The 24,971-nt window shown below is 35.4% G+C and overlaps 1 protein-coding gene across 2 annotated transcripts; it reads right to left on the bottom strand.

Annotated features, from left to right (window-relative positions):
• Nucleotides 1-220: 220 nt before the first annotated feature.
• On the bottom strand, nucleotides 221-24,971 carry LOC121430977 (monocarboxylate transporter 1-like). Of its 2 annotated transcripts, XM_041628421.1 has the most exons (5): nucleotides 24,825-24,970; nucleotides 8,040-8,256; nucleotides 6,521-6,661; nucleotides 3,433-4,476; nucleotides 221-482 (listed from the first exon to the last, which is right to left on the bottom strand). In XM_041628421.1, the coding sequence occupies exons 2-5, from the start codon at nucleotides 8,245-8,247 to the stop codon at nucleotides 334-336; spliced, it is 1,542 nt and encodes a 513-aa protein (XP_041484355.1). In that variant the 5' UTR covers nucleotides 8,248-8,256; nucleotides 24,825-24,970; the 3' UTR covers nucleotides 221-333. The 2 variants fall into 2 exon arrangements, with proteins under 2 accessions (XP_041484355.1, XP_041484356.1); XM_041628422.1 differs by lacking the exon at nucleotides 6,521-6,661 and having other exon boundaries at nucleotides 24,825-24,971.

Raw genomic sequence — 24,971 nt, 5'->3', positions numbered from 1 at the left:
GTGGATGACGGACAGGAATACATGATTAGGAGGCGCCAAGTAAAGAAGAAGGGAGGGTTCCTTCTGAGAGGGATGCAAAGCTTTCCTCTGCGTGTGTTACTCTCTTCTTCAATGTCAGGTACGAGTCGGGTACTTCGCTAGAAGAACCTTGAGGACGTAAATAGTAGAAATAGTAGGCTATATTGGCAGAAAACACTCGAAAAGATGTCCTGACCATAAGTGAGATAATCTTTCCCGGCCGGAAGATGCAGATGTAAGAGATTGAGTCAGAAAGAAGGGAATCCCTGTAAGCAGAGGAACAGCCTGCCCTCAGCTCGTTAATCCTTGGAAGAATTACGCAGATTTGATAAAAACTGACTCTGAAGCAGATCTCCTTTTTAAGAGTAGATATATGACTGTTACATTGACGGTGAAACATGCGCTACTGATTCCAGTTATCATGAAGACTTTGGTGTAGGACTGGGTGAAATCCAGTAAGGTGCCTGCACGAGAACATAATATATTTTAGGATTATTACTTTTAGATAAAAGTGAATGTTCTTAGCGACAAGCAATTCATTTTATAAGTTTTTTTTTCTTTCATAGAAAGATTTTATTCAGAAATCAAACACGAAAGCAATTCAATTTACAAAAGAATCATGAAGCGAACATGTTTACAACAACTGTACATGCGTACTATTATCTGACAAAACTATTATATATTAACTATTATATGACAAAATTATGATGTTTTTGACTGAGAACCCTTTCAATTTCACAATAGCAGTTCAATACGCTCTTAAAAGAGCTAAAACACAACCGATTACCCTTACAAAGTGTGGAAAAGTGTGGGCAACCAAACAAAAATAAATTCTTATTCAAATACACGTTATTGTTCAAATAAGAGGTTTGGAAGTTTTGAATAAATTGTTGAGTTACAGGGCAGTCCCAAAACAGATGTGAAATACTTTCAACAGAGGAAGAACAAAATGTACATAAATTAGATTCAGACAAGCCAATATCGTAAAGATGTTTGTTCACCCCCATTATCCGATTGAAAAGTTTATATTGAAAGTAGCGGAGTTTTGTAGAAAGACAGCATTCAAAGGGAATCATATACAATCTGTTCCAATTATTAACCGGTTCATTTAAAATGGATGCCCATTTTGATTGCGAAGTGGGGGACTTTAAGATTTTATCAACAGAAATTCTATGGATAAACTTGCATACCTTAAAAACATTATTTAAATTATACAGCAAATCTTCTTGAGTTGTTTTACTCTCAACAAGATGTTGACTAAAATGTTTCCATTCATTGGGTATTGCAGAAATCAATGAATAATATTCAAGAAAATTACAATTAACTTTGTATTTTTGTAAAAAAGTTGTATGTGAGAGAAAATTGTTTTGTTCATCCATTAAATGTTTAATACTGACGATCCCATTTTTAAGCCAAAGTTATTTATATATAACTTTCCCATCTACTGTGATCAATGAGTTATTCCATAATACTTGATTTTTTATATTCAAATCAGATAAATTAGGAGAGAATGTTAAAAGACTCCAAGTAATTAAAATTTCTCGAATGAATTGATTTTTTACTTGTAATATTTTGGGATCATCGTATTTTAAATTACATGTCCAAAACAATTCTCCTCCAAAGGTGACCAAATTGTGTTCGAAAAAACATTTCCATTTTCCTTTATTTTCTGTGCTCATATAACGTTAACCCACGCAATTTTCAGGCCAGAAATTACAGAAGGTAAATGTAACATTTTCAATCCACCTTGACTATAGTCTCCAATAATTGTAAGACGACTGATTTTATCCGGTTTTTCATTCCAAATAAAAGAGTAAATTAAATGTTCTAATTCTTTCACAAAATCTTCAGGAGGTTTTGGTAATACAGACAACAGAAATATAATTTGAGAGAGGCCGAGTGACTTCAAAATAGTTATTTTCCCTATAGGAGTTAAATTTCTCATTTTCCATATTCTTAAAACATTCTTTATTTTCTTAAGCTTTGGAATAAAATTCAATTCAAATATGTCTTTTAAGTCAGGTGAAAAATATACTCCCAAAAATCTAAATGGGCCATTGGAAAATCTTAATCCGGAAAAGGATATGTCTGGAGGATATGCTTTGTAATAACCAAGTGCCACAATTTCAGATTTATTTCGATTAATGCAAAGCCCTGAAAAAACCTTAAATTCATCCAAAATATACATAATGATTTTAAGAGACTTGACGTCATTTATATAAAATGTTGTGTCATCTGCATAAGAGTTCAGCTTAATTTCTATTCCATTCACTGTTATACCTTTAATATCACTGTTTCCCCTTATCCATAAACACATAATTTCATTACAAATGATATAAAGAAGAGGACTTAAAGGGCAGCCCTGCCTTACTCCACATGAAATTTGAAAAAATTCTGAAGCATGTCCATTATTCAAAATACAAGAATATATATCACTGTACATAAGTCTAATCCATAATATCAAATCTTCACCAAAATTAAAATATTTCAAAGCTTGAAGTAAAAAGGACCATTCTAATTTATCAAATGCCTTTTCTATGTCGGCCATTAACATAAAACCTGGAATATCGTGTTCATTTGTAAATTCAATCATATCTAACAGTCTAAGGCTAAGCGAATATTTTCACCAATATACCGACCATGTAAAAATCCTGTCTGGTCATTATTAATAATACCACCTAACACCTTTCGCAATCTCAAAGCTAAACATTTTGCAAGAAGTTTATAGTCGGTGTTTAAAGTAGAGATGGGCCTCCAACTTTTTAAAAGCAAAGGATTTTGGTCTTTTTTAGGAATGAGGTGAATAATTCCTCTCCTCTGATCCAATGACAATTTACCTTGTATAAAACAATAATTAAAACTATTGATTAAAACGTCTCCTTCATTTTATAAGTTACTCTTTCTTTTCTTGTAAACTTTAATCAATGTTCATTTGGCTGAAAAACATTTGAAAACACCACTAATATATTTGATCACTTAGATATTCTGATTATGGTTATTTCTTCCAGAAGAACTCCTCCCATGTATTACACGCTTTTTGGATTTATTGTGTTAGAAATTATCTTATATTCTCTGGAAATGAGCCTTTGAAAGGAGCCATCATAATAGTGTATTCATCTACTTCAAACGGGATTTCATTCATTCATTAATTTGAATTTAGTTTTTCAGTGAGTCTATCCTAATTGGCAATTGTAGTAATCTTTCTTATAATGGCAAAACAAAAAGGCACCAGGCCAAGACAGATATTTTTTTTCTTGTTTTTCTCCTTACTATACTGCAGGCCCTATTCTTTTATGCTATTTTCGTCACTTGATAAATCAAAGCAAGGCATTGATCAAAGGGCTGTTCTACCCATTAAGCCTATATGTCGCCCCTTATACTCGCCCTAAATAAACTTATATTAGATTATCTTACCTGTGAAAACTCCGGAAAAGGTACTGCCAAAACAATGAGCTAGCAGTATCAGCCCAAGTGCGAAACTGAAGTTGCTTTCATCTCTCAAAACGAATTTCAGATAAGTTGCATCGCACGTGTCCTGTATGAAAAAGCAGACTCCCTGAATGAATGCCCAGATTGAACGAACAAGAAATGATTCATCGATAAAATCCAAGAAAAATGTCAAACTGGTTATAAAACCGACTATGATATAAATTTTGATCATGTCGATTTTTCTAACGAGTAAAACGACTACAATCAATCTGCCAATTAATCCGCCGACACCACCAATTGAAGACAGAAAAACGGCCCTGGATGAACTGATTCCGAGGTCTTCTGCGTGAGGCACCAGGAACAATACCCAAGCTTCGAAAGCATAAACATAAAAGAAGAACGATGGGATACATATCAAGAAAAGTGCTTCATTGGCCAGGAAGAGTTTACAGCGTGATATTAATAGCCAGCAGAATGTATCCTGAGAACCATCACCATGATGATCATCAGTGGTCAACCTGTTGTGCTGCTCTTCAGGCACTTCAGGATTGCTTCCACTATGTTGCTGCGGATTTCGGTGAATATCTCCATCGTCATATGATAATAATCCCTCTTGTTCATCAATCTCAGTTGCATCCTTTCTTGATTCACCTATCGTCCTTTTATCTTGTTGACTTCCTTCAATCTTTAGGCTGCATTTCTCACCGTCACAAAGTTCATGATAGCAAACCTTAGATGCATCTGTATCAGACATGTCAGAAGAAACCTGCTCAGTGATATGGTCTCTAGTATTGTATATCGGTTTCCGAATAACGGCTGCCGCTGCCACCAAATGAAGCATGATTCCCCCAAGTATCAGAAACACCCCTTGATAACCGTAAGCTTCCAGCGATCGTTCAGTAATGATAGGTAAGAACATTATCCCCGTTGTTATACCGAATGATGCTAGGGTATTGGCCAAAACATAGTTTTCCTTGAAATATTTGTTCAACAGGAGCGTGATCGGGAAATATACAAAGGATCTCACACCTGCAAATAGAATAGAGAATATCACAAAAATACACAATGAACATGATGGATCACTTAAAATCAAGGTTCTGTAGCCATCCTAATGATAAATTAAGAGGCATACATTTAAAGTGCTATGGGCAAAATGAATCTTGTATTCCGTTTCTGATTGAAAATTACACAATTTCCCCCCAAATATTACTGCTCGTATTCAGCCAGACGAGAAGGAGAATATTTGTTTTTTTATATATCTTAAAATAACGAACTAACATAAGCCTGGATGATATTTCGTAACACGCAATGAAAGCATTGACAACTCATCAACATGATAGTAGTAGGCTAGTTGATGCTCGTCAAATTCAATTTAGTTCAAGTCTGCAATTTGTTGTAGTCACTGTTGAGGAATATTTGTCATGGAATTATTACCTTAGTTATGTGTGTTCTAAAGTATCTGGTAATGTTTGAGTATTGGCAAAAGTACATTTCTTGCCTTAGCAAACATTGGTTTCTTTATTATAAGCTTTTCAAAAGAAAGCTAATTGATATGAAGAAAAAAAAAATCAAATTATCTGGCACCGAGTTTCCCACTTTTTTGCAGTTGAATGTTGAAATGGTCTCGTTGAATAGTGTTCATGTATATATAGTTTTCATGTATATATATCTATCCCTGCATTATTTCTTTTTAAAAGGAACTTTTGTGGCTTATTCTAAGATTCATAATTATAACTCACGTCTTTTCACCTACCCTTTGCTAGAATCAATGCTACGGTGAAATCCTTCAGAACATTTTGTGTTAAAGAATAGAATATGAGTCCTGGGGGCCGTTTCATAAAGCTGTTCTTGAGTTAAGAGCGACTTAAAGAACGACTGGTGAACCCTTGTACGCGCTAAACAATCGCATATTCAATACCATTTACCACAAGAAGGGATCACCAGTCGTTCTTAAAGTCGCTCTTAACTTACGAACAGCTTTATGAAACACCCACCAGGTGAGTATGCGTGGCAGCAGGACACTGGTTGTCTCGGTATAAGAAATTATGTCATGAATACGTATTAGATTAATCTAAGACCAGGGCTCCGTAACACAAAGGATAGCGATCAATCGCTAAATGAAATGACCAATCAATATCTATGATACATTTGCATTTGGTTCAAAATATTGACCAGGGACCAATCAGTGCGGTTCTGTCATATTTGCAATCCATCGCAGACCTTTGTGTTACGGAGCCCAGCTGTTAGTGGCACCTGAGGGTGACATGTTTGGAGTCTGAATGTGTGTGTGAGTTTGAGCGTGCGTATGCTAGGGTGTGGGTAATGTTTCCTAAATAATTTGTAATTTACAAGGTATGTATAATTATGAAGATCAAAACAGAAACATTACCCACATTTTGTAAATATTTTGTTTATCATAATCTTTCCATGGTCGAGTAAAATATCATATGCAGGGGCCCCTGATTTCAAGCTATGCTTCTTTTAGGGTCCCAAACCTGTCATTTTCAGTTATTTATTATGTAACACTTTGTTTGTACTTTGCACTTCTGTTTTTTAACTGGTTTGAATAGATTCAATTCAAATTAATGGTGCACGCACATTGCAACAAGTTTCTAATTACGATATACAAGATAAAAAATAAATGCACAAATTTTGTTGCAGCAACTCCTTATGGCTGATTTTAGTGAAGTTAAATTTATTTTTGTTTGGTTGCCCTGACGCTCAATACTCTATACTGTAAACCGTTATATTCTTCATGCTACATATTTCATTTTTTTCGACACGTTGCTAAGGGTAATCGGTTGTGTTTTAGTTCTTTTTAGAGCGTATTGAAACGCTATTGTGAAATTGAAAGGGTTCTCAGTCAAAAACATCATAATTTTGTCATATCATTAGATAATAGTACGCATGTACAGTTGTTGTAAACATGTTCGCTTCATGATTCTTTTGTAAATTGAATTGCTTTCGTGTTTGATTTCTGAATAAGAAAAAAATATTATTTTCATTAATACAACGACTAAATGTATTGCAACGCCCCCAAGATAATTATTCCCCATTCCATACACATCTTTACCTGTAAGTCCAAGAAGGATACCGAAAACAGTGAGGTTGTAAGTGAAGCCACATGATATTAGACACACTGCTATTATTACCGCTCCTGACATAGCAGCAACACGATGATCGACCCTCTCAAGCAACAAGGAAGTAAAGGGACCTGTCAATTATAAGCACGATAAATCATACTGCATAAAGTGTGTGCGTGCATGGGTGTGTGTATGTGTGTTCGATTTTTTAAAGCAGTTTAAGCATTAATTCATTGTTCCATCATTATTTTGTTTAATAATTGTAAATTCAACTATGTTGTTAACACAAAATGAAGATTTGTATATCTTGTTGTGATTTAGACTATAGGCGCTGCTTTTCCGACAGCCACGGCGGCGTCAACACCAAATCTTAACCGAAGGTTAAGTTTTTAAAATTACAGAATAACTTAGAAAGTATATGGACCTAGTTCATGAAACTTGGCCATAAGATTAATCAATATTACTGAATATCCTGCCTAAGTTTCATGTCACATGACAAAGGTCAAAGGTCATTTAGGGTCAATGAACTTAGACCATGTTGGGGGAATCAACATCAAAATCTTAACCCAAGGTTAAGTTTTTGAAATGTCATCATAACGTAGAAAATATATAAATCTAGCTCATGAAACTTGCATATAAATCTAATCAAGTATCATTGAATATCCTGTGCAAGTTTCAGGTCACATGACTTAGGTCAAAGGTCATTTAGGGTCAATGAACTTTGGCCAAATTGGGGGTATTTGTTGAATTACCACCAGAACTTTGAAAGTATATTGGTCTAGTTTATAAAACTTGGATGTAAGAGTAATCAAGTACCATTGAACAACCCGTGCGCATTTCGGGTCACATGACCAAGGTCAAAGGTCCATGAACTTTGGCCATAATAGGAGTATCTGTTAAATTACCATCATAAATTTGAAAGTTTCTGTATATGACTCATACAACTTGGAAATAAAAGTTATCAAGTATCACTGAACATCCTGTGCAAGTTTCAGGTCACATGATCAAGGTCAAAGGTCATGTGAGGTCAATGAACTTTGGCCACGTTGGGGGTCAGTTGTTAAATTACCATCATATATCTGTAAGTGTATTGGTCTAGTTCATAAAACATGGAAATAGGAGTAACCAAGTATCACTAAACATCTTGTGCGAGTTATAGCAGTTTCCAAAGTCACCACTGCTTCTATATTGAATCGCGCGATGCAGATGAGACCGCCAGAGGCATTCCACTTGTTCACCTTGAATTTATGTGATCTAGTTTGGATGAACATTTTGTGTGGTTCGACTGTGGGTGTGTGTGCGCATAGATGGGTGGTGTGAGAGTTTACCTGTGTAGTGTGGGTTTTAGTGCATGTGCGCTTAAAACGTGCGTCATGACGTTTGTGTGTGTATAATGTAGGTCTAGGCGTCAGAGGGAGGGTAGGTGAGCTGTTGTCTATGTATCAGGCAAAACGGTATGTTTGAATTTGGCTTAAGAGAAAAAAGTGGAAATACACAATAAAAACTCACCTAAAAAGTGCGTGATTGTACCAGGAATACTACAGATGAATCCTAAAGTGGCGTAATTCGCGCTGAATCTATCAACCATCTCAGGGAGGATAACACCAAAGGATTTGGGGATGCCACACCACATATTGATCACGAACTTGGAGAGTAAGATAGCGTAACCCCACTTCCAGTTAGTGATAGGGGTATTGTAACGGTTGGATTCCTCCATTCCTGTTGTCTGTAAAGATAAAAGCAAATCGGATGATGATAGTAATTCCTATATGCTTGTTTCCTCACATTTTACCTGTTTACGACCCCACAAAAGAAGGAAAAATTACAAAATAAAACATGGTGAAATGCGGTTTCTCTTTCTAAATATTACGTCAAAATTTATCACAAAATGTTTTTTTGATATAACAAAAATGTCAAAATTTTCGGTCGCTGGTAACTTTTAATGAAATTGTTGTACGTACTCATATTCTATTGAGATACATTCTTATGGAGGCCTTTTGTATTTATACTCTCATTGGATAATGATGATACTGTCCATTTAAATTTCAAATCCGTTAGATTGTTCAACCATCTTTTGTGATGTTCATATAATCATGATAATGGGTATTTGTTACTTGACTAACTTAGAGTTTAAAACCTCTTCGTAAACATTTTGAACCTGCTTATAGGTCATCATATCATCTGACGATGTTCAAAATTGACCTTGTGCAATGCAAAATTTGGAGTGGGGGATTGGAAATAAAGGTGATAAGAAAAAGGACAAAAATGAAAACAAAACAAACTTAACTGATCCTTAGTGAATTACTAAAAATAGACCTAATGTAAACAAACAAGCGACAAATATCAACAAGAACGCAAGTAAGCAAAATAAGGCAAGGACAGGAAAAAATAATCATACTGTGTCCGTCTCTCCTGATGAAATCTATTTAAAAAAAATAACAAAACGAGGTCATATCAAATGGAGAAAGCTAAATAGTAATTAAAAAAAAGCAAAGCAAGAAGCAGGACTTAAACCTGTGTGATCTGTAGAATAAGAAAGATCGATCAATGAATGCATTCTAGTGGTCTATCGCAAATACATGTCAAAATTGGCAAAACTGCCAAAGTCATACCAATACTAAAGATAGGTGCCTCTGATCATCTTGGTAATTATCGCCCTATTTCTCTTTTGACCTCCCTCTCTAAAAGTTTCGAAAAACTAGTATATTCACGTACGATGAAATGTTTAATATATCATAATATCTTATCTAAAATCACTTTGGCTTCACACAGAAACACTCCACAAGTCATGCATTACTTGTTTTCTTAGATAAGAGAGCCCATGCCATAGATAACCTGTCTAACACTGTTGGAATTTTTCTTGACTTCTCCAAGGCCTTTCATACTATCAATCAAAATATTTTACAGTAAAATATGCATAAAATATCCCATTATGGGATCCGATGAAAGGCCTTGGAGTGGTTTGGAAATTATCTTTCCGACAAAAAACAATTCGTTAGTATTAATGGACAGGATTAGTATCATGTGGTGTTCCACAAGGTTCCTTGTTAGGCCTCCTATTGTTTATATTGTATATTAATTATTTTCAACTTTCATCTGATAATTTGTCGTTCATTCTTTTTGCAGACGATTCTAATATATTTTTCTCCCACCGTAACCCCACCAGCCTCCTTGAAATTCTGAACGAGGAATTGAAAATTGCCCAAGCCTGGAATAATGCAAATAAGCTATATGTTGTTCAGTAATACTATCAAATCTTTACCCGGTGATATATTGATTGCTAACACAAATTAAAGTCGATTCCACAAAATTTCTGTTACGAGAACTATCGTGGGAATCACATATTCTTTGTATATTAGCGGCTAGAAACACAGGCATTTTAAAGAGACTTTAACATGATCTTCCCCCCAAAAAATCATTATCTCTCTACAATACTTTGATTTTGCCCTATCTCAATTACGGTATTCTTACTTGGGGCAATAGCAGTAAAACTCAACTACATAGGTAGTTTGTCATTCAAAAACGTGCGGTTAGAAATATAAATAATGCTGGTTTCCTTTCCCATACAAGTCGTTACTTTCATTGAAATCAACTTCTCAAAATCTCAGACTGATATAGATATAATTTAGGAATTTTTATGTTCCAGCTATCCACAAATGAATTACCAGCCATTGTCACCTTATTATTTGTTAAAAGAAATGGTATTCATTCATACGCAACTCGACAAAGTACATTTTATCATTTACCACTGAATCGAACATCCTTTGCTCAGAAAACAATTACTTTCTCAGGACCGAAGTACTGGAACGGACTATCCAAAGACATTTCAGACTCCAATCCATTGTTTATATTCAAACATAAACTCTAACATACTTTTCTGAATGATTATGCAGTTCAGGCACCAGTAGACTATAACTTCACCTTTCAGCAGCTCCATTTTACAACCACAGCCCCCTTTAAAACATTACTTTCCTTCCAGGGGAACTGATGATATCACTCACTATTTCTTTTGTATTTTATTATATGAAATGTTAAATATTTTTATTTTCTCGTCATTGTCATGTGAAATGAAGTTTCATTCTTCCCTGAACACGTGGAATTCCATTATTTTAACATTTTGTGCCCCCAGGCAAGGAGGTCCTAATCGTCAAATTCGTAAAAGTTGAAATATTGTATGATTCAAACAATAAAAATAAAAGAAATAGTGAGTGACATCATATACTCTTTCATTTGGATGTAACTGGCTCATTCATATAACTATTTTGCTAAAAATAAGCGAAACTTTGAAATGTCACAACTTTCTTATTTTACATCCGATTTGATGAAATTTTCAGCATTGTGCTTGTCTGATTTTTCTATATTGTTTCAAATCAACGTTTTTCTGAGGTGGACTTGACCTTTAAGTGTACCCATGCATTCAGTAGTGAACCATTGGATTGTAGAGGAACCTGATTCTTATATTACTTTGTATTATGTTTTGAATGGAAATGAAATAAAGAATTGAATTGAATTGAATTATGAGATATACGCAATACAAGACCTGTATATTATTATTAAATTTGTATTTCTGAAAGTATTTTCTCTTTAAATCAATCATTTTCTAAATGCAAGGGGGCACGTGGGGGGCATGGCCGTATGCAGCCGCTGGAGGGAGGCGGCCGTTACCCCCCCCCCCCCCCGACAATTTGAAAGCTAGATTTTTTTTTTACTGACAATTTTCACAAAGTTCTTAAAAAAGTGTGCACGAAATTCTTAATTTTCATTGAATAAAATAATGTCCTCGCGCCCAGTGTAACCAAGGAGATATAATTCTCCGGTGGGGGGGGGGCACTCAGTATAAATGCATAGTGGGTAAGTGAGTATTTTTACACTCAAATTTCCGTTCCAAGGCATAGCATTTTTGTCTCATTGAGAAGAAGAACAAAGAAAGCCGCTCCAAGGCATAGCGCCTCAAAGCTTCCAATATTTTTCGTTACGCCGTTCCGATCGCATTGATCTGCTTGAATAAGCTGCAATTTTTGTGAAAAGCGGCCGCAGAGCGATGTTTTGCCGCTGTACTACCATCGCCTCAGCTATTAGTCCAGGATAGAAGAGGCGTATAACCTTGTTTTTTTATATATACAATATTTTTTAATGGTTTCTTGTCAATTCGAGGGTGCTGATTAAGAATCTGAATGATGCCACTCGTGTAACCTTGAGCATTTTCCGCAAATTGGCAAAGTCCAATATTGCCGCCAAAATATGCAAATTACCCATAAAAATCCTAAAATTGTCCGCACATTTGCTACGAAATGCATGAAATTGTGTGGCAGGAGTGAGATACTCTCTGAAAAATTAACTTTTGACAAAATATTTATTTTCCTCATATTCAAAATGGCCGCCAAAGTCCATTGTATACTGTATTATGTACAATATAAAGAGGGAAAACTAGCTTTCGCAAAAGTGAGCACTAAACTGCAAAAAATCGCGATGTATGAACGAAGTGATATATGCAAATCATTATTACTAACAAGATATATCATTCATTATATCATAAATGGGAAGATTTCTGTATTTTGATATCTAAAATGGTCGCCACTGACCCAAACAGTCATGACAGTATTGCGTACAATGGCAATGGGGGCCAAAAAATTTACAAGAGTGATCACTAAAATGCATATTATTAAGATTACACGAGTGGAATACTGACTAAAAACATTACTGTTAACGAAATATATCATTAATATGCCATGTTTTGTGATGAATGTTGTATTTTGATATTCAAAATGGCTGCCAAATGCCCTAAAAGTATTATACACACAATGAGAAAGAGTGGCAAAGAAATCACAAGAGTGATCACTGAAATGCATATATATGTGATAAATTTATGAGATACTGTTTACAAACATATTTTCTAACGAAATATATAATTCAGGTTTAAAGTTTGTGTTAAATACTGCAGTTTTACTTTCAAAATGGCTGCCATAGACATTAACAGTATTATGCACAAAGCAAAGTGGGAAACCAATATGAGCACCATAAATGCAAGTATTAGTGATCTATGAGTAGAATATTGTCCGAAAGCATAATTTATATTAAGAGATATCATTTATTCTGCCAGTTAGGTGATGAATACTGTTATTGGAAAGTCAAAATGGCCGATACAGGCCCTTATGATATTATGCACAATGTGAATGGGAACAAATTATTTCAACAGAATTTGGCTTTGCTTGGCCAAATGGTGATGTATAATAATAATAATAATAATAGACAGTTCTTGTATAGCGCATAACACATTATAAATAACGTCTCTATGCACTTCCAAAGGACTTGGATATTATTACCCTGGCTTTAGCCCCGCAGCCTTTTACAGCGCGGTGGCATTTCAAGGAATAAATTCCTGCCAGGTACCCATTCACCTCACCTGGGTTGAGTGCAGCACAATGTGGATAAATTTCTTGCTGAAGGAAACTACGCCAAGGCTGGGATTTGAACCCACGACCCTCTGTTTCAAAGTCCGGAGACTAATCCACTGGGCCACAACGCTCCATGTATGAGTGAAATATCGTCTGAAAACACGATTTATAACAAAATATATTATCTTTTATGTAATTTAGGTGATAAATACTGTATTTCAACATTCAAAATGGCTGCCATATGCCCTTTTTGTGAACATTATTTGTCTACACTCAAATTGTATATTATACGATAAGGGCCTATGGTGGCCATTTTCAATTTAAAAATGCAGTGTTTATCACCTTAAATACACGACATTATGATATATCTTGTTACACTCAAATTGTATATTATACGATAAGGGCCTATGGTGGCCATTTTCAATTTAAAAATGCAGTGTTTATCACCTTAAATACACGACATTATGATATATCTTGTTAGAAACCATGGTTTTAGACAACATGTCACCCTTGCATCAGAATTCACAATTATAGGCAATATTTAGAGTCAAACAAAGCCAAATTATGTCAAAATTATATGTCTAATGTTACAATGTACATAATACTTTTAGGACCTATGGCAGCCATTTTGGATTTCAAAGTACAGCATTTATTACCTCCACAACCAATATGTGATGTATTTAGTTAGAAATCATGTTTAAGACAATATTTCTACTCGTATATCACAGTCATATGCATTTTATGATTCTCACTCTTGTGAAAATTAGTTTCTCCATTCGCATTATAAATTATAAATATAGGGATTATGGCGGCCATTTTGAATGTCAAAATACAGCATTTATCACATAAATGGCATATTAACAATGATGTTTTTAGACAGTGTTCCACTAGTTTATCTTAATTATATGCATTTTAGTGCTCACTTTTGTCACTTTTTTCCCCCCGGCCATTGCCCTTGTACATAATACTCTTAATGCCACTGGTCGCCATTTTGAATGTTGAAATACAGTATTTATCAGCTAAATTACATAAGATATGATATATTTTGTTACAAATCATGTTTTCAGACGATATTTACTCATACATCACCATCTGGCCGGCTCGGTGTAAAAATGGCAAAGGTAATAATGGCAGAGATAAAAATGACAGAGATAAAATTTGCAGAGGTAATAGTGGCAGAGGTAAAAATGGCAGAGGTAATAATGGCAGAGGCAAAGTGGCAGAGGTAAAAATGACAGAGATAATAATGGCAGAGGTAAAATGGCAGCTCTAGGTAAAATATGGCCAGCCTCAAACCCCGATGCAATGAATTGTCAAAAAGCCCCCGCATGTACATAGATTGAATTAGAAGTGCATGTCACGGTTAGGCATTTCATCATATCATTATGTCTTTATCGGCCTAACAATGCTATTTATGAATTCGTTGGAGGTGTACCGTGAAGGATTTTTAAAAAGAAATCAAACGACAAATATTTTTTTCATTCAATTCATCAGGAGCAAAATGAAACTCCACTATTCTCATTCATCATTTTTTTAACATTACTTTTTGTCTAGCTGTTTTTTTTTTATGTCTAAAGTTTTGCCAGGTTTACCGTTACAAAGAGGAGGAAGAGTAGACATAAGAGAGGTGGAGAGACAGAGAGGGTAAGGGGTGGGAAAAGAACATAGCGGGAAAAGCTTAGACCTTGAAATTGTCACGAATGATTGAGGTTGAATATTATGTCCTTATTTGTAATGTCGTCTGTACTATTCTTTTTAAATATTTGAATGACAACAAGCATGCATTCCCAGATTTGGCACTGAATATGTAACTGATTATGAAAATCAATAATAATCAGGGGCCCGTTGCAGAAAGAGTTGCAATCAATCGCAACTCTAAAAATCATGCGCAAGTCCCAAATGCGCGTTGTTGATTGGTCGAAAATCAAATTGCGCATGATTTTTAGAGTTGCGATTGATTGCAACTCTTTCTGCAACGGGCCCCTTGACTGGTAAACCAATTTGGGGTCGATCGAGCTAAATACTACAAATATATTACGTACCTGCTTATGGCTCTCATTCATAGAGTAAATAGCTCTCAGAGCTGGGGCCCGTTGCGCAATTTGATTTTCAACCAATCAACAACGCGCATTTGGGACTTGCGCATGATTTTGAGAGTTGCGATTGATTGCAACTCTTTCTGCAACGGGCCCCAGAGCTGGTCTTGGGTCTTGCTTTCTTGGCATTGATTTCACGTACTGTCTGCTGTAACTCATGTTACAGCGATAGACCAGGGGGGTGTTTCACAAAGATTTAAGTATGACTTAAGTCGCACTTAAATGCCGACGCGTACATGATATGCAACGCGCGATCTTATTGATAGATACGCATTAGTGCGCGTCCTCATGACACGATCTGACCAATGCGGTCAAGTCTTTCATACCGTACGCAACTCGGTATTTAAGTGCGACTCTAAGTCATACTTAAATCTTTGTGAAACACCCCCCTGAAGTTGGTACTCTGATATCCATGGAATATATTATTGAAGTGTCCTTAGATCCATTGCCAGATGTAAAATTCGTTGGTAAAAGAGACCCATATTATTCAACATCTGATAGTTCTACATTTCAATTGAGTTTCAATCAATGTGTCTTGGACAGAAACATGGCTCACTGGTGACAGTCGTGACAACATCCCCCTAGCTCAAATATCATCTACTCTTCAGAATTTTAACTTCCATCACAGGCAGAGATCAGATCGCGTTGGAGGTGGTGTCGCAATAATATGCATCGACAAGTCCTACCAAGTGAAGAGGTTTGAATCGAACAGAATCTTTGTATCATTTGAACACATTAATCATGTTAATGTACTTGTTACCTCACATCAACAAGTTTCTGTTCGTCTTGTGGTCATATATAGACCGCAACGTACTGTTACAGGACAGTCAACAGATCGGATTTTTCTGGAAGAATTTGCTACACTCATGGAACAGTTGGTATCCTCGTCGCATCAGTTGATGATAGTGGGTTACTTCAATTATCATTTGGACTCTGCTATACAGTGCGTATCAAAAAAAAGTTTACACTTAGAAAACATCCTGTAAAATTATACATTTAGAATATTCTGAAGATTTTTCCACATTTTAACATTGGTACAGATCCATTTAATCAAATGACGATATAACTGTCGAAAAATATTTCCGCTTTCAAGAGTGAGCACCACTTAATTTTGAAAAGCTGGTGAAAAATGATTTGCGCAGAACTTAAAATAGTTATGCAAATAAAAGTAGACCTTAATCATGAAGAACACGTGGAATTTAGCTAGTATGATTGATTTGAAGATCTCTTTAACCTTTTTAAACTAGTTTCCTTTCCCAAAACCCTCAGAAGAATGCATTGCGCCCCACCCAACTCCCCCACACACCGAGGCCATCGTAACGATATTTGCTTTACACTGAGCTGTGAATTAGATGAAATAACTTAAGCTTGATTTTCATTGTGTTAATCATTTTCAGGCTTGGGAAAACTGTGGAGAAACAAGTATTAAATGAAAAATGAAATGTAAACCCACTTTAAATGATAAAAACTTAGTGAAAAAATGCTAGAGATGTCTGATTTTAACTTTTCTTCAGATTCACTTATGTCCTCAGATCCAGTTGGCACAAAAATGGTAAAGGTTGTGCTTATTAAGTGTTGAAATTTCAATTTAGGTGGACAATTGTTACAAAATGGTTAAATGTACCCGTTTTATTTCAATTGACTGAAAGTGCAAGAGAAATGTATGAGAAATGTTTCGCAGGGTAAGTGTGATTTCGCCCTTTCCCCTTGACACAGCGTGAAAACGAGCATTTCTGCGCAAACAGATTTCTGCGAGCTTTACAAAAATGGATAGTGCTCACTCAAGTGTAACATTCTGTCAAAACTTTTACTTTCATGTGATAGATGAGACCCTAACCCAAGATTATATGTCAAAAAATTACCCACATGTTGTATATTTTTTAATTCCCAGAGCTTTTTCAAAGTGTAAACTTTTTTTTGATACGCACTGTATACATGTAGACTCTCCCTCTAGCATCTTTCTGCATCTGATCACGTCTTTGATCTTTAGCATCATGTCCAATTTCCAACCCATGTGAGTGGACACACACTGGACCTGGTTCTTACTCGAGGGAATGACGATTTTGTGAGCAACTTTTCATCAGTTAAGTTTCTTCCCTCTGATCATGTAGCTGTCTTTTACGCCATGCATATCCGGAAACATAAACCTATGAAGGTACATCTTCGCACTAGGAAGATGCGAAATATTGATAGTGATGCATTTCGGCAATATATCATTTTGTCTGAACTGTACTCACTCTCATCTGACAACATAAACGAACACGTTGATCAGTTTGAGAATACGCTCTCTTCCCTTCTCGACAAATATGCTCCCGAAGTTACGCGCATCATCACAAGTCGTCCTGAATCACCATGGTATTGTGATGATCTCCATCAACTCAAGCGTGAACTGCGAGGACTAGAACGAAAGGCATTCGTGGCTTGGCAATAGATCGTGAGAGCTTCCGAAAAGCAGCCCATCATTAAAAACAATTGTATTATTCATTATTATTCATTAATCCTTCCCCACATTGATTATTGCAGTACAGTCTGGGCGTCTTCAACCAAGAAAAACCTTTTAAGATTACAAAGATGTCAAAATAAATATGCCCGCCTCATATTAAACACTGATTATTATACCCCGACCGTTCAATTACTTAATAGTTTAAAGTGGCAATCCATACAAACGAGATTTAATTATCAATATTGCGTTCTAGTTTATAAGGTAGTAAATGGATTATCCCCTCCATATCTCAGAAGACTAATTACTTACCGTCATATCATCTACCCTACTCGACATGTTCTTACCAATCAGTTATACCTTCCCAACCCCAAAATAAATAACAAAAAACGTTCATTTTCATATATTGCAACCAAACTTTTCAACTCCCTACCACTTCATATTCAAACATCCCCTTCCCTCCAAATCTTCAAAATACGCCTTAGGCAACACCAGACCCTTTGAACAGATTTCCTATAACCATAATGACCATTGTCTTATGATGTTCTTTTTTTCGTTACTTGTACTTGCCCATCTACTTTGTCTTTGTGTTTATATATTATTTTCGTTGTTTTATACTCATTTCATTTATGATTTTTTTTCTTTTTGTTTTATTTAATTTCATTCACTCTGTTTATTTCTGTATTTGTTATGTAAATCATGTATGTACACTTTGACAGGGCTCCCTTGTAAAGCAGGCCTTTTGGCTTGAATGAGACTACCCTGTCTTTTAAAGAAAACGTGAAGAAATAAATAAATTATAGTAAACATGGTAAATGCCTAAAGTCTGCAAATAGCGAATATCATCGTGATCAGTTCAGAAACTGCACACCACGAGAACTGTTCAAAAAAGTTTATCAGTTGACGCGCCCTACCACTTCTGCAATAGTACCTAACGCTAATGGGTATGGTGCTTAATCATTAGCAGAACGCTTTGCCGAGTACTTGACTGAAAAAATAGAGAACATAACACATGAGCTGATAATTATCTCAGCCGACTGCTACAAGTGAACATGATTTTCTTGAGAAGCCATCTCCGTCAATGTTCAGATACTTCGGGACAGATGAGGAAGTTCGTAATGCCATTTTGAAATCCTCCACAACCATGACAACGACATGTGATCTCGACTCCATTCCAACTCTTTTTCTGAAAAAAATCCTTAGATGAACTAGTTCCAATTATGACAATTGTTAATGATTCGGTTGTACCTGGATGCTTCCCTGATAAATTCAAATGTGCCAATATTTTACCCAAACTATAAAGGAAACTACTTGAATGCGGAAGAGCTTCAAATGTTTAGAAATTAGCTTAGAAATTATCGTCCAATCGCTTATCTGAGATTCTGTCCCAAGATCTTAGAAACTCTTGCAACCTCTCAGTTACAAACTTATCCTCAAGAAAATAGTTTGTATGCAAAATTTCAGTCAGGTTATCGTCAGTTCTATGGTGTCGAAACTGTTCTGCTTAGGGTCAAAAATGATATATCGGTGTCTTCGGACAAAGGTGAGGAAGTTATCCTTAAATTTTTAGATTTTTTAGCTGCTTTCGACACCCTGACATGACATTCTCTCACATCGCTTAGAGCACACATTTGGAATATCTGACCTTGCTGTGAAGTGGTTCCAATCATATCATCTTAACCGTAGTTACCGTTTGGTTATTGGGAATGAAAGATCATCCACCCACCCTTTCAATCAAGGCGTTCCGCAAGGATCAGTATTAGGACCGACTTTGTTTACACTTTGTATTTCTCCATTGGAATCCATAATTGATCGATATCATATCCAAAAGGTGTATTATGCAGATGATACGCAACTCAATGTTTCTTTCACGAGATCGACTAATTCTGACCCTACCACTGAAATTTCGCATTGTATACAAGCAATCAAACAATGGTTTAAAAGAATGGTCTTAAACTGAACAGTAGTAAAACAGATTTCCTTCATATATCACGTGTTCGAGAAACAACACCAATACAGAGTTTATATCTTGATGAAACATCAATTGCAAAGGCAAATAATGTAGAAACCTAGGGGCAATATTTGACTCACGGATGACATTTGAGAACTTCATATGACATAAATGTCGCACTGCATCATACGCTCTTTATCGTATAGGAAGAATTCGAAATTATCTGGATAAAACCTACTTTTGGGTTTACCACAGCGACAAATAAACAAACCACAGTCTGCTGCAAGATTAGTTACTCAAACTCGAAAATATGAATCAATCACCCCTGTACTAAGAAACTTACATTGTCTTCCTGCTCATTCTCGTATATCTGTCAAATTATTAGTTTTTACATATGAAAATTTCTTTGAGATAGCCCCATCAAATTTAACCGAACTATCAACATCACATCAGACTACTCGTACTGTAAGATCAAGCATAAAAGCGACTGTTTGCTATTCCTCCCATTGTTACCAAAACATATGGTGGGCGCTCGTTTGCACATGCCTCTTCCGTCTTATGGAACGCACTTCCTAATTATATGAGAAATATACATGATTTAGATAAATTTAAGACTTTTCGAAAAAAAAGTATATGTTTAACTTGTTATGAATTCAGTGCCCAACACTCTTTAGTTATTTTTTTTTCTTAATTTCATCCAAGTGCATCGGGACATGCGTTGCTATGTGTTGTGCGCTATAAAATAACTGAATATTGTTATAACTATTATTATTATTTGAAATTTACGCTATTAGAGCATAATCCTAGTTTGTCCTTGATAGAAGCACTAGCGATTATTACTCATTTAAAAACACTCAACCTATTATATTTTGTGACTTTGCACAGACCTCCCAATTCTAATAGTGCGATTCTCGATTACTATAAACAAATGTTATCTTTTATTTGTGGATTTAACTATTCAATAACGATAATAATGGGAGATGCAAATTTTGATCTAAAACGGCCGAGTAATTCACAGACTTTAAAACATAATAAAATCAATAGTATTTATTCGTTAGAACAAATTATGCTAAATAAACACGAATAGTGGGCGGTTCCTCAACACTAATCGATCATATGCTTACAAATCCATTTCTCTAAATGGGAAAACTTAAATATTAGACCATGTATTGGAGCCCAGAGCCAGTTCTCCACCGGATAGGGGATGGGGGTGTTTAAGGGAGGGTGGGGGGGGGTAAGGCCCAGGGCTGAGTTTGTGTTTGAATTTATTTGGGTGAAGAGGCCGAGGTCATATGGGTTAGAAAATATATATGCTGATGGTTTCAGTTCGTTTAGGTTTTATTAATGATTTATTTATTCATTTATTTTTGTATTTGGAAAATTTCTCTTATGTTTTTTATTTGACACTGAAAAAAATACCAATATTTTGGAATTTTTTGTAGAAGTTTCTTCTTGATGCATATAATTATCATCAATGTTATTTATAATTATGTATTGGAAGATGTCTGACATTGTGTTTTATTGTAACATTCATGAAAATATTATGTTTCAAAGTTCTATTTGTTATATATATTCTATTTTGTATATGAATTGAAGTTGTCAATAAAAACTACTCAATAAAAAAAATCCATAAATAAAGTGAGGTTTTTTGGTATAATCGATAATGGGCTTAGTGATCATGCTAAGAATTTATATACTAATTATGTCATAAGCAAACTAAAAATGAGTGTTGGAATGTATTAAGAGTAAGACATTTTGTATCAAATCGTAATGTATCATCTTCTAACCATTCATGCACTGGTGAAAAAAATGACATTATACATACATGTATCATTAAATGATTACAGATATCAAAGTAAATAAGTCTCGACAATCAGAATAGAAAAAAAATACATAAACATTACCTTTTTGTTAAATTGACCAATGGGTCCAAATTGAAATGAAATTTTAGATAGGTCTAATTATTATTAGTGAGAGCGTATTCAAATTTGCATTTTTTGAAAATGAAATATATGTCTATCATGCCTTTGGAATAATTATATCATCCGTCTGCTTTCTATAATAAGTTGTCTTACACATGGGAAATTGCAATATATTTACAAGAAAATGCATGGTTTTATCATTTATTGCCTATTGAATTCTGTGATGGTGCTGGAAAAAAAGTCATTGCTTGTCAATGATTATGTACCAATTATGGCAAGCATGAATGGGTCTCTTGCAATGTGTAGGCCCATACCCCCATTTAATTGAAGATGATTGAAAGGTGTCCACGGTTGAGAGAGGAAAACACTGTGAGAGGGAGGGGGGGGGGTGAGGGTGAGACAAGGAAAAAAGAGGGATCACTGTTAGGACATGATGAGAAACACATATCTGGGGGCCGTTTCATAAAGATGTTTGTAAGTTAAGAGCAACTTTAAGAACGACTGGTGATCCTATCTTATGCGCTAAACCATCGCCAATGAATATACCATTTACCACAAGAAAGGATCACCAGTCGTTCTTACAGTCGCTCTTCACTTACGAACAGCTTCATGAAACACCACCCTGGATATAACAACACTATAGGCTAAATTATTAATAGTGCGCATAAAGAATCAACCCTCATTCTCTACTTTGAATAATTATACTGGTATATCATATAATCAGGTTAAATGAAATTTGACCATTAAGAAGGAGATTTTTTGCCACTTTCGTCGTGCTCAGAAAAAGGCTACACAATTCTTGGTCACTTGTACAGAGTCCAGTAAAAATTACTACTAATAATGCATGCATGGACAATTGTAAAAACTGTGGTGTTAAAACTGACAGCAATTGGTGTTAATAGAGGACCACACCCTGAGGTGTTAAAATTACACCCTAGAGATTGAACATAACACCAAAGAGTGTAAATGTAACAACCAAAGGTGTTCTAATAACACCTATAGGTGTAAAACTAACACCACCAATTTAACACCGGTGTAAAATAACTGGTGTGGTCCTCTATGTACACCGGTTGTGCTGTGTATATATAATATGAAATGAAGATTTACACACATTGGTAATGTGTGCTTCCATATTCAATTGCGAGTCAAGAAATACTCAAAGATTTCTTACGTTAGAATTTGGTTGTATGACTGAACTGCCAACTGATATCCCGTCAAATTCTAGCTTATTCAGTTATTTAGATGTGCCGATAACTAGCAATTCTGTTTTACTGTCATTTAACATAAGTTTGTTATGCAGCATCCATTCACGTATGTAACCAATACAATCTTCTAGAAGAGAGATGCTCTGCTGCTGAGCAAGCAAGTCTGGCGTAAAAGACAGATAGACCTGTGTGTCATCTGCGTAGCAGTTACAAGATACTTTAGGAAATATACTATGTATATTTGTAATGAGTTGACTTGTGTATAAAGTGAACAGTAGAGGGCCGAGACGGGCCCCTTGCGGGACTCCGAAAGGTACTGAGAAAATTTCAGAAGCAGTTTCATCAATTTGGATCCGCTGACATCTGTCAGTTAAATATGATTCTATCCAGTCAAGTACAACACCCTTGATACCAAAGAATCTGTTTAGTGTATGTTTGGGGTCAATATATACAAAAATTTTAGCTAGCGCTCGCATTGTTTGTTTAGTGAGACAGGTATGTATGTATGATTACAAAAAAAATGCTTATAATGTCCCTTTTAAGGTCTGAATATAAAAAAAAATCAGCTCGCGCTTCTTGCTCGCATTATTTGATCAGTGAGATACATATCCGTTTAATGACACAGTCCTTAAAACACCTCTATTAGCAGAACAGATGCATCGATCCTGGGGGCAGAAGGGGGGGGGGCGATCGCCCCACCAATGAAAATATTGGGGGCAAACGTATAGTTTTGCCCCCCTAATAATTCAGAATGTGCAAAAAATAAAATAAGATTGTAATGTAACACAGAAATCAGCAATTGATAGCGAGATACACAACTCGTTCTTTATTTAAAATATGAGCTCAAAATGTCCGCTTTCATATAGGAATATAACAATTTTCAGCTCAAGCTTCGTGCTCTCATCATTTCTGTAGCGAAAACCCTTACTTTTTATGATTAGATAGGTGAATATAAAATGTCCCGTTCTCAGTACTAAACCTCATAAGAATTCCCGCTCCGATTTGCAATAGTCATGATAATCTTTTGTTGGATATATATCTTGTTCTTAACTAAAAACCTCCATTTAACTGTCACTTTTTCCAGATCGAAATATCAAAATTTTCAGCTCACGCTTCGCGCTCGCATCTACATGTATATTTATATATATAAATATATACAGTGCGTCCCAGAAAAAACGAAACCGAGATTTAGCGATCATTTATCATTACTTAATCATAATAAGGCTTGAATTTCAATAATTTCATAATTAACGAAGAGGTTCTCCAGGCTTGCTTTCAAACTCTCTCGGCACTCTGTTTTGTTGACGATCAGCCATGCATTAAATCTTTTGTTCACCATACGAAACCTTCTGTGGGAAACCGGTGAAAACACGTTTATCTCATGAAATTATGGAAATATGAGCCTTATTTCAAATGACGAGAACTTTTTTATTTCTTGACCATTTTTTGTAATGCGTGAATAAGAAATAACCTAAGTAATATCAGATGAAAGAAGAGATTCTCAGCTTTAAATTGGTAGGTCATTTGTCTATTCTATTTATGATTAAGTTATGAAAAATGATCGCTAAATCTCGGTTTCGTTTATTCTGGGACGCACTAAAATGCTTAGAATATCGAGCTCTCAGGTCAAAATATAAAGAAATTTCAGCTCGCTCTCAGCACTTGCATCATCTGTGTAATGAGGTATCCTCCTCATGGGTTACTACAAGTACAACAGGTCAGTATGCTAAAAAAAATTGATCCCGCGCTTGGCGCTCGCATTAATTTGTTGGTGAGAGATGTGTCGCTTTCTTCTGAATCATTGTGTGTGAGAGAGAGAGAGGTGTTTGTGATTCATGATTTTGCCCCCCCCCCATCTGAAAAAAATGGATCGACGCCCCTGTCTATTAGGTCAGCATACCTGGCAATTGAGGACTTTAAGGTGCTCACAAACGAGATTTCATTTTAAAAGTCAACGCAGAATGTGCTTTCAGTTATTTATTCATAAATAAATGATTATTTTTTACTTTTATTGCAACAGCCATTTAATTCAATGCTTTCTATGTCCGAAATTATTATCACTGACGATTTTCTTTCGAAAAAACACAATGACAATAAAAATAACAAAATAAAAAACAAGTATAGGCCTACGTACAACAAATGAAAAAAAAGAAAATAGAATCGATTATGGTTAACGAAGACTGTTTCCCTTTTTATCATTCATTGTTAGGGATTAAAAAAAAATCTGATTTTAACAAAAAATTGCTGAATTAAAAAATAAAATGTATGAACTTTGAGCAACTTACTTTTATGCAACCGCGTAGCTAATGTAATTCTCTACCTTTCGTCCCTAGACCATGCATGTACACCAACAACTTTGTGCGAGCTGCATATTAACTGCTTGGGCGCACAGCCTAAATCAAGATCATGATCATGATGAGTGTATACAATTT

This window comes from Lytechinus variegatus, chromosome 17 (genome assembly GCF_018143015.1).
Source record: "Lytechinus variegatus isolate NC3 chromosome 17, Lvar_3.0, whole genome shotgun sequence".
Classification (NCBI taxonomy): Eukaryota; Metazoa; Echinodermata; class Echinoidea; order Temnopleuroida; family Toxopneustidae; genus Lytechinus; species Lytechinus variegatus.
Note: the sequence above shows the minus strand (reverse complement) of the source record. Positions and strands in the feature narration are given on the sequence as shown.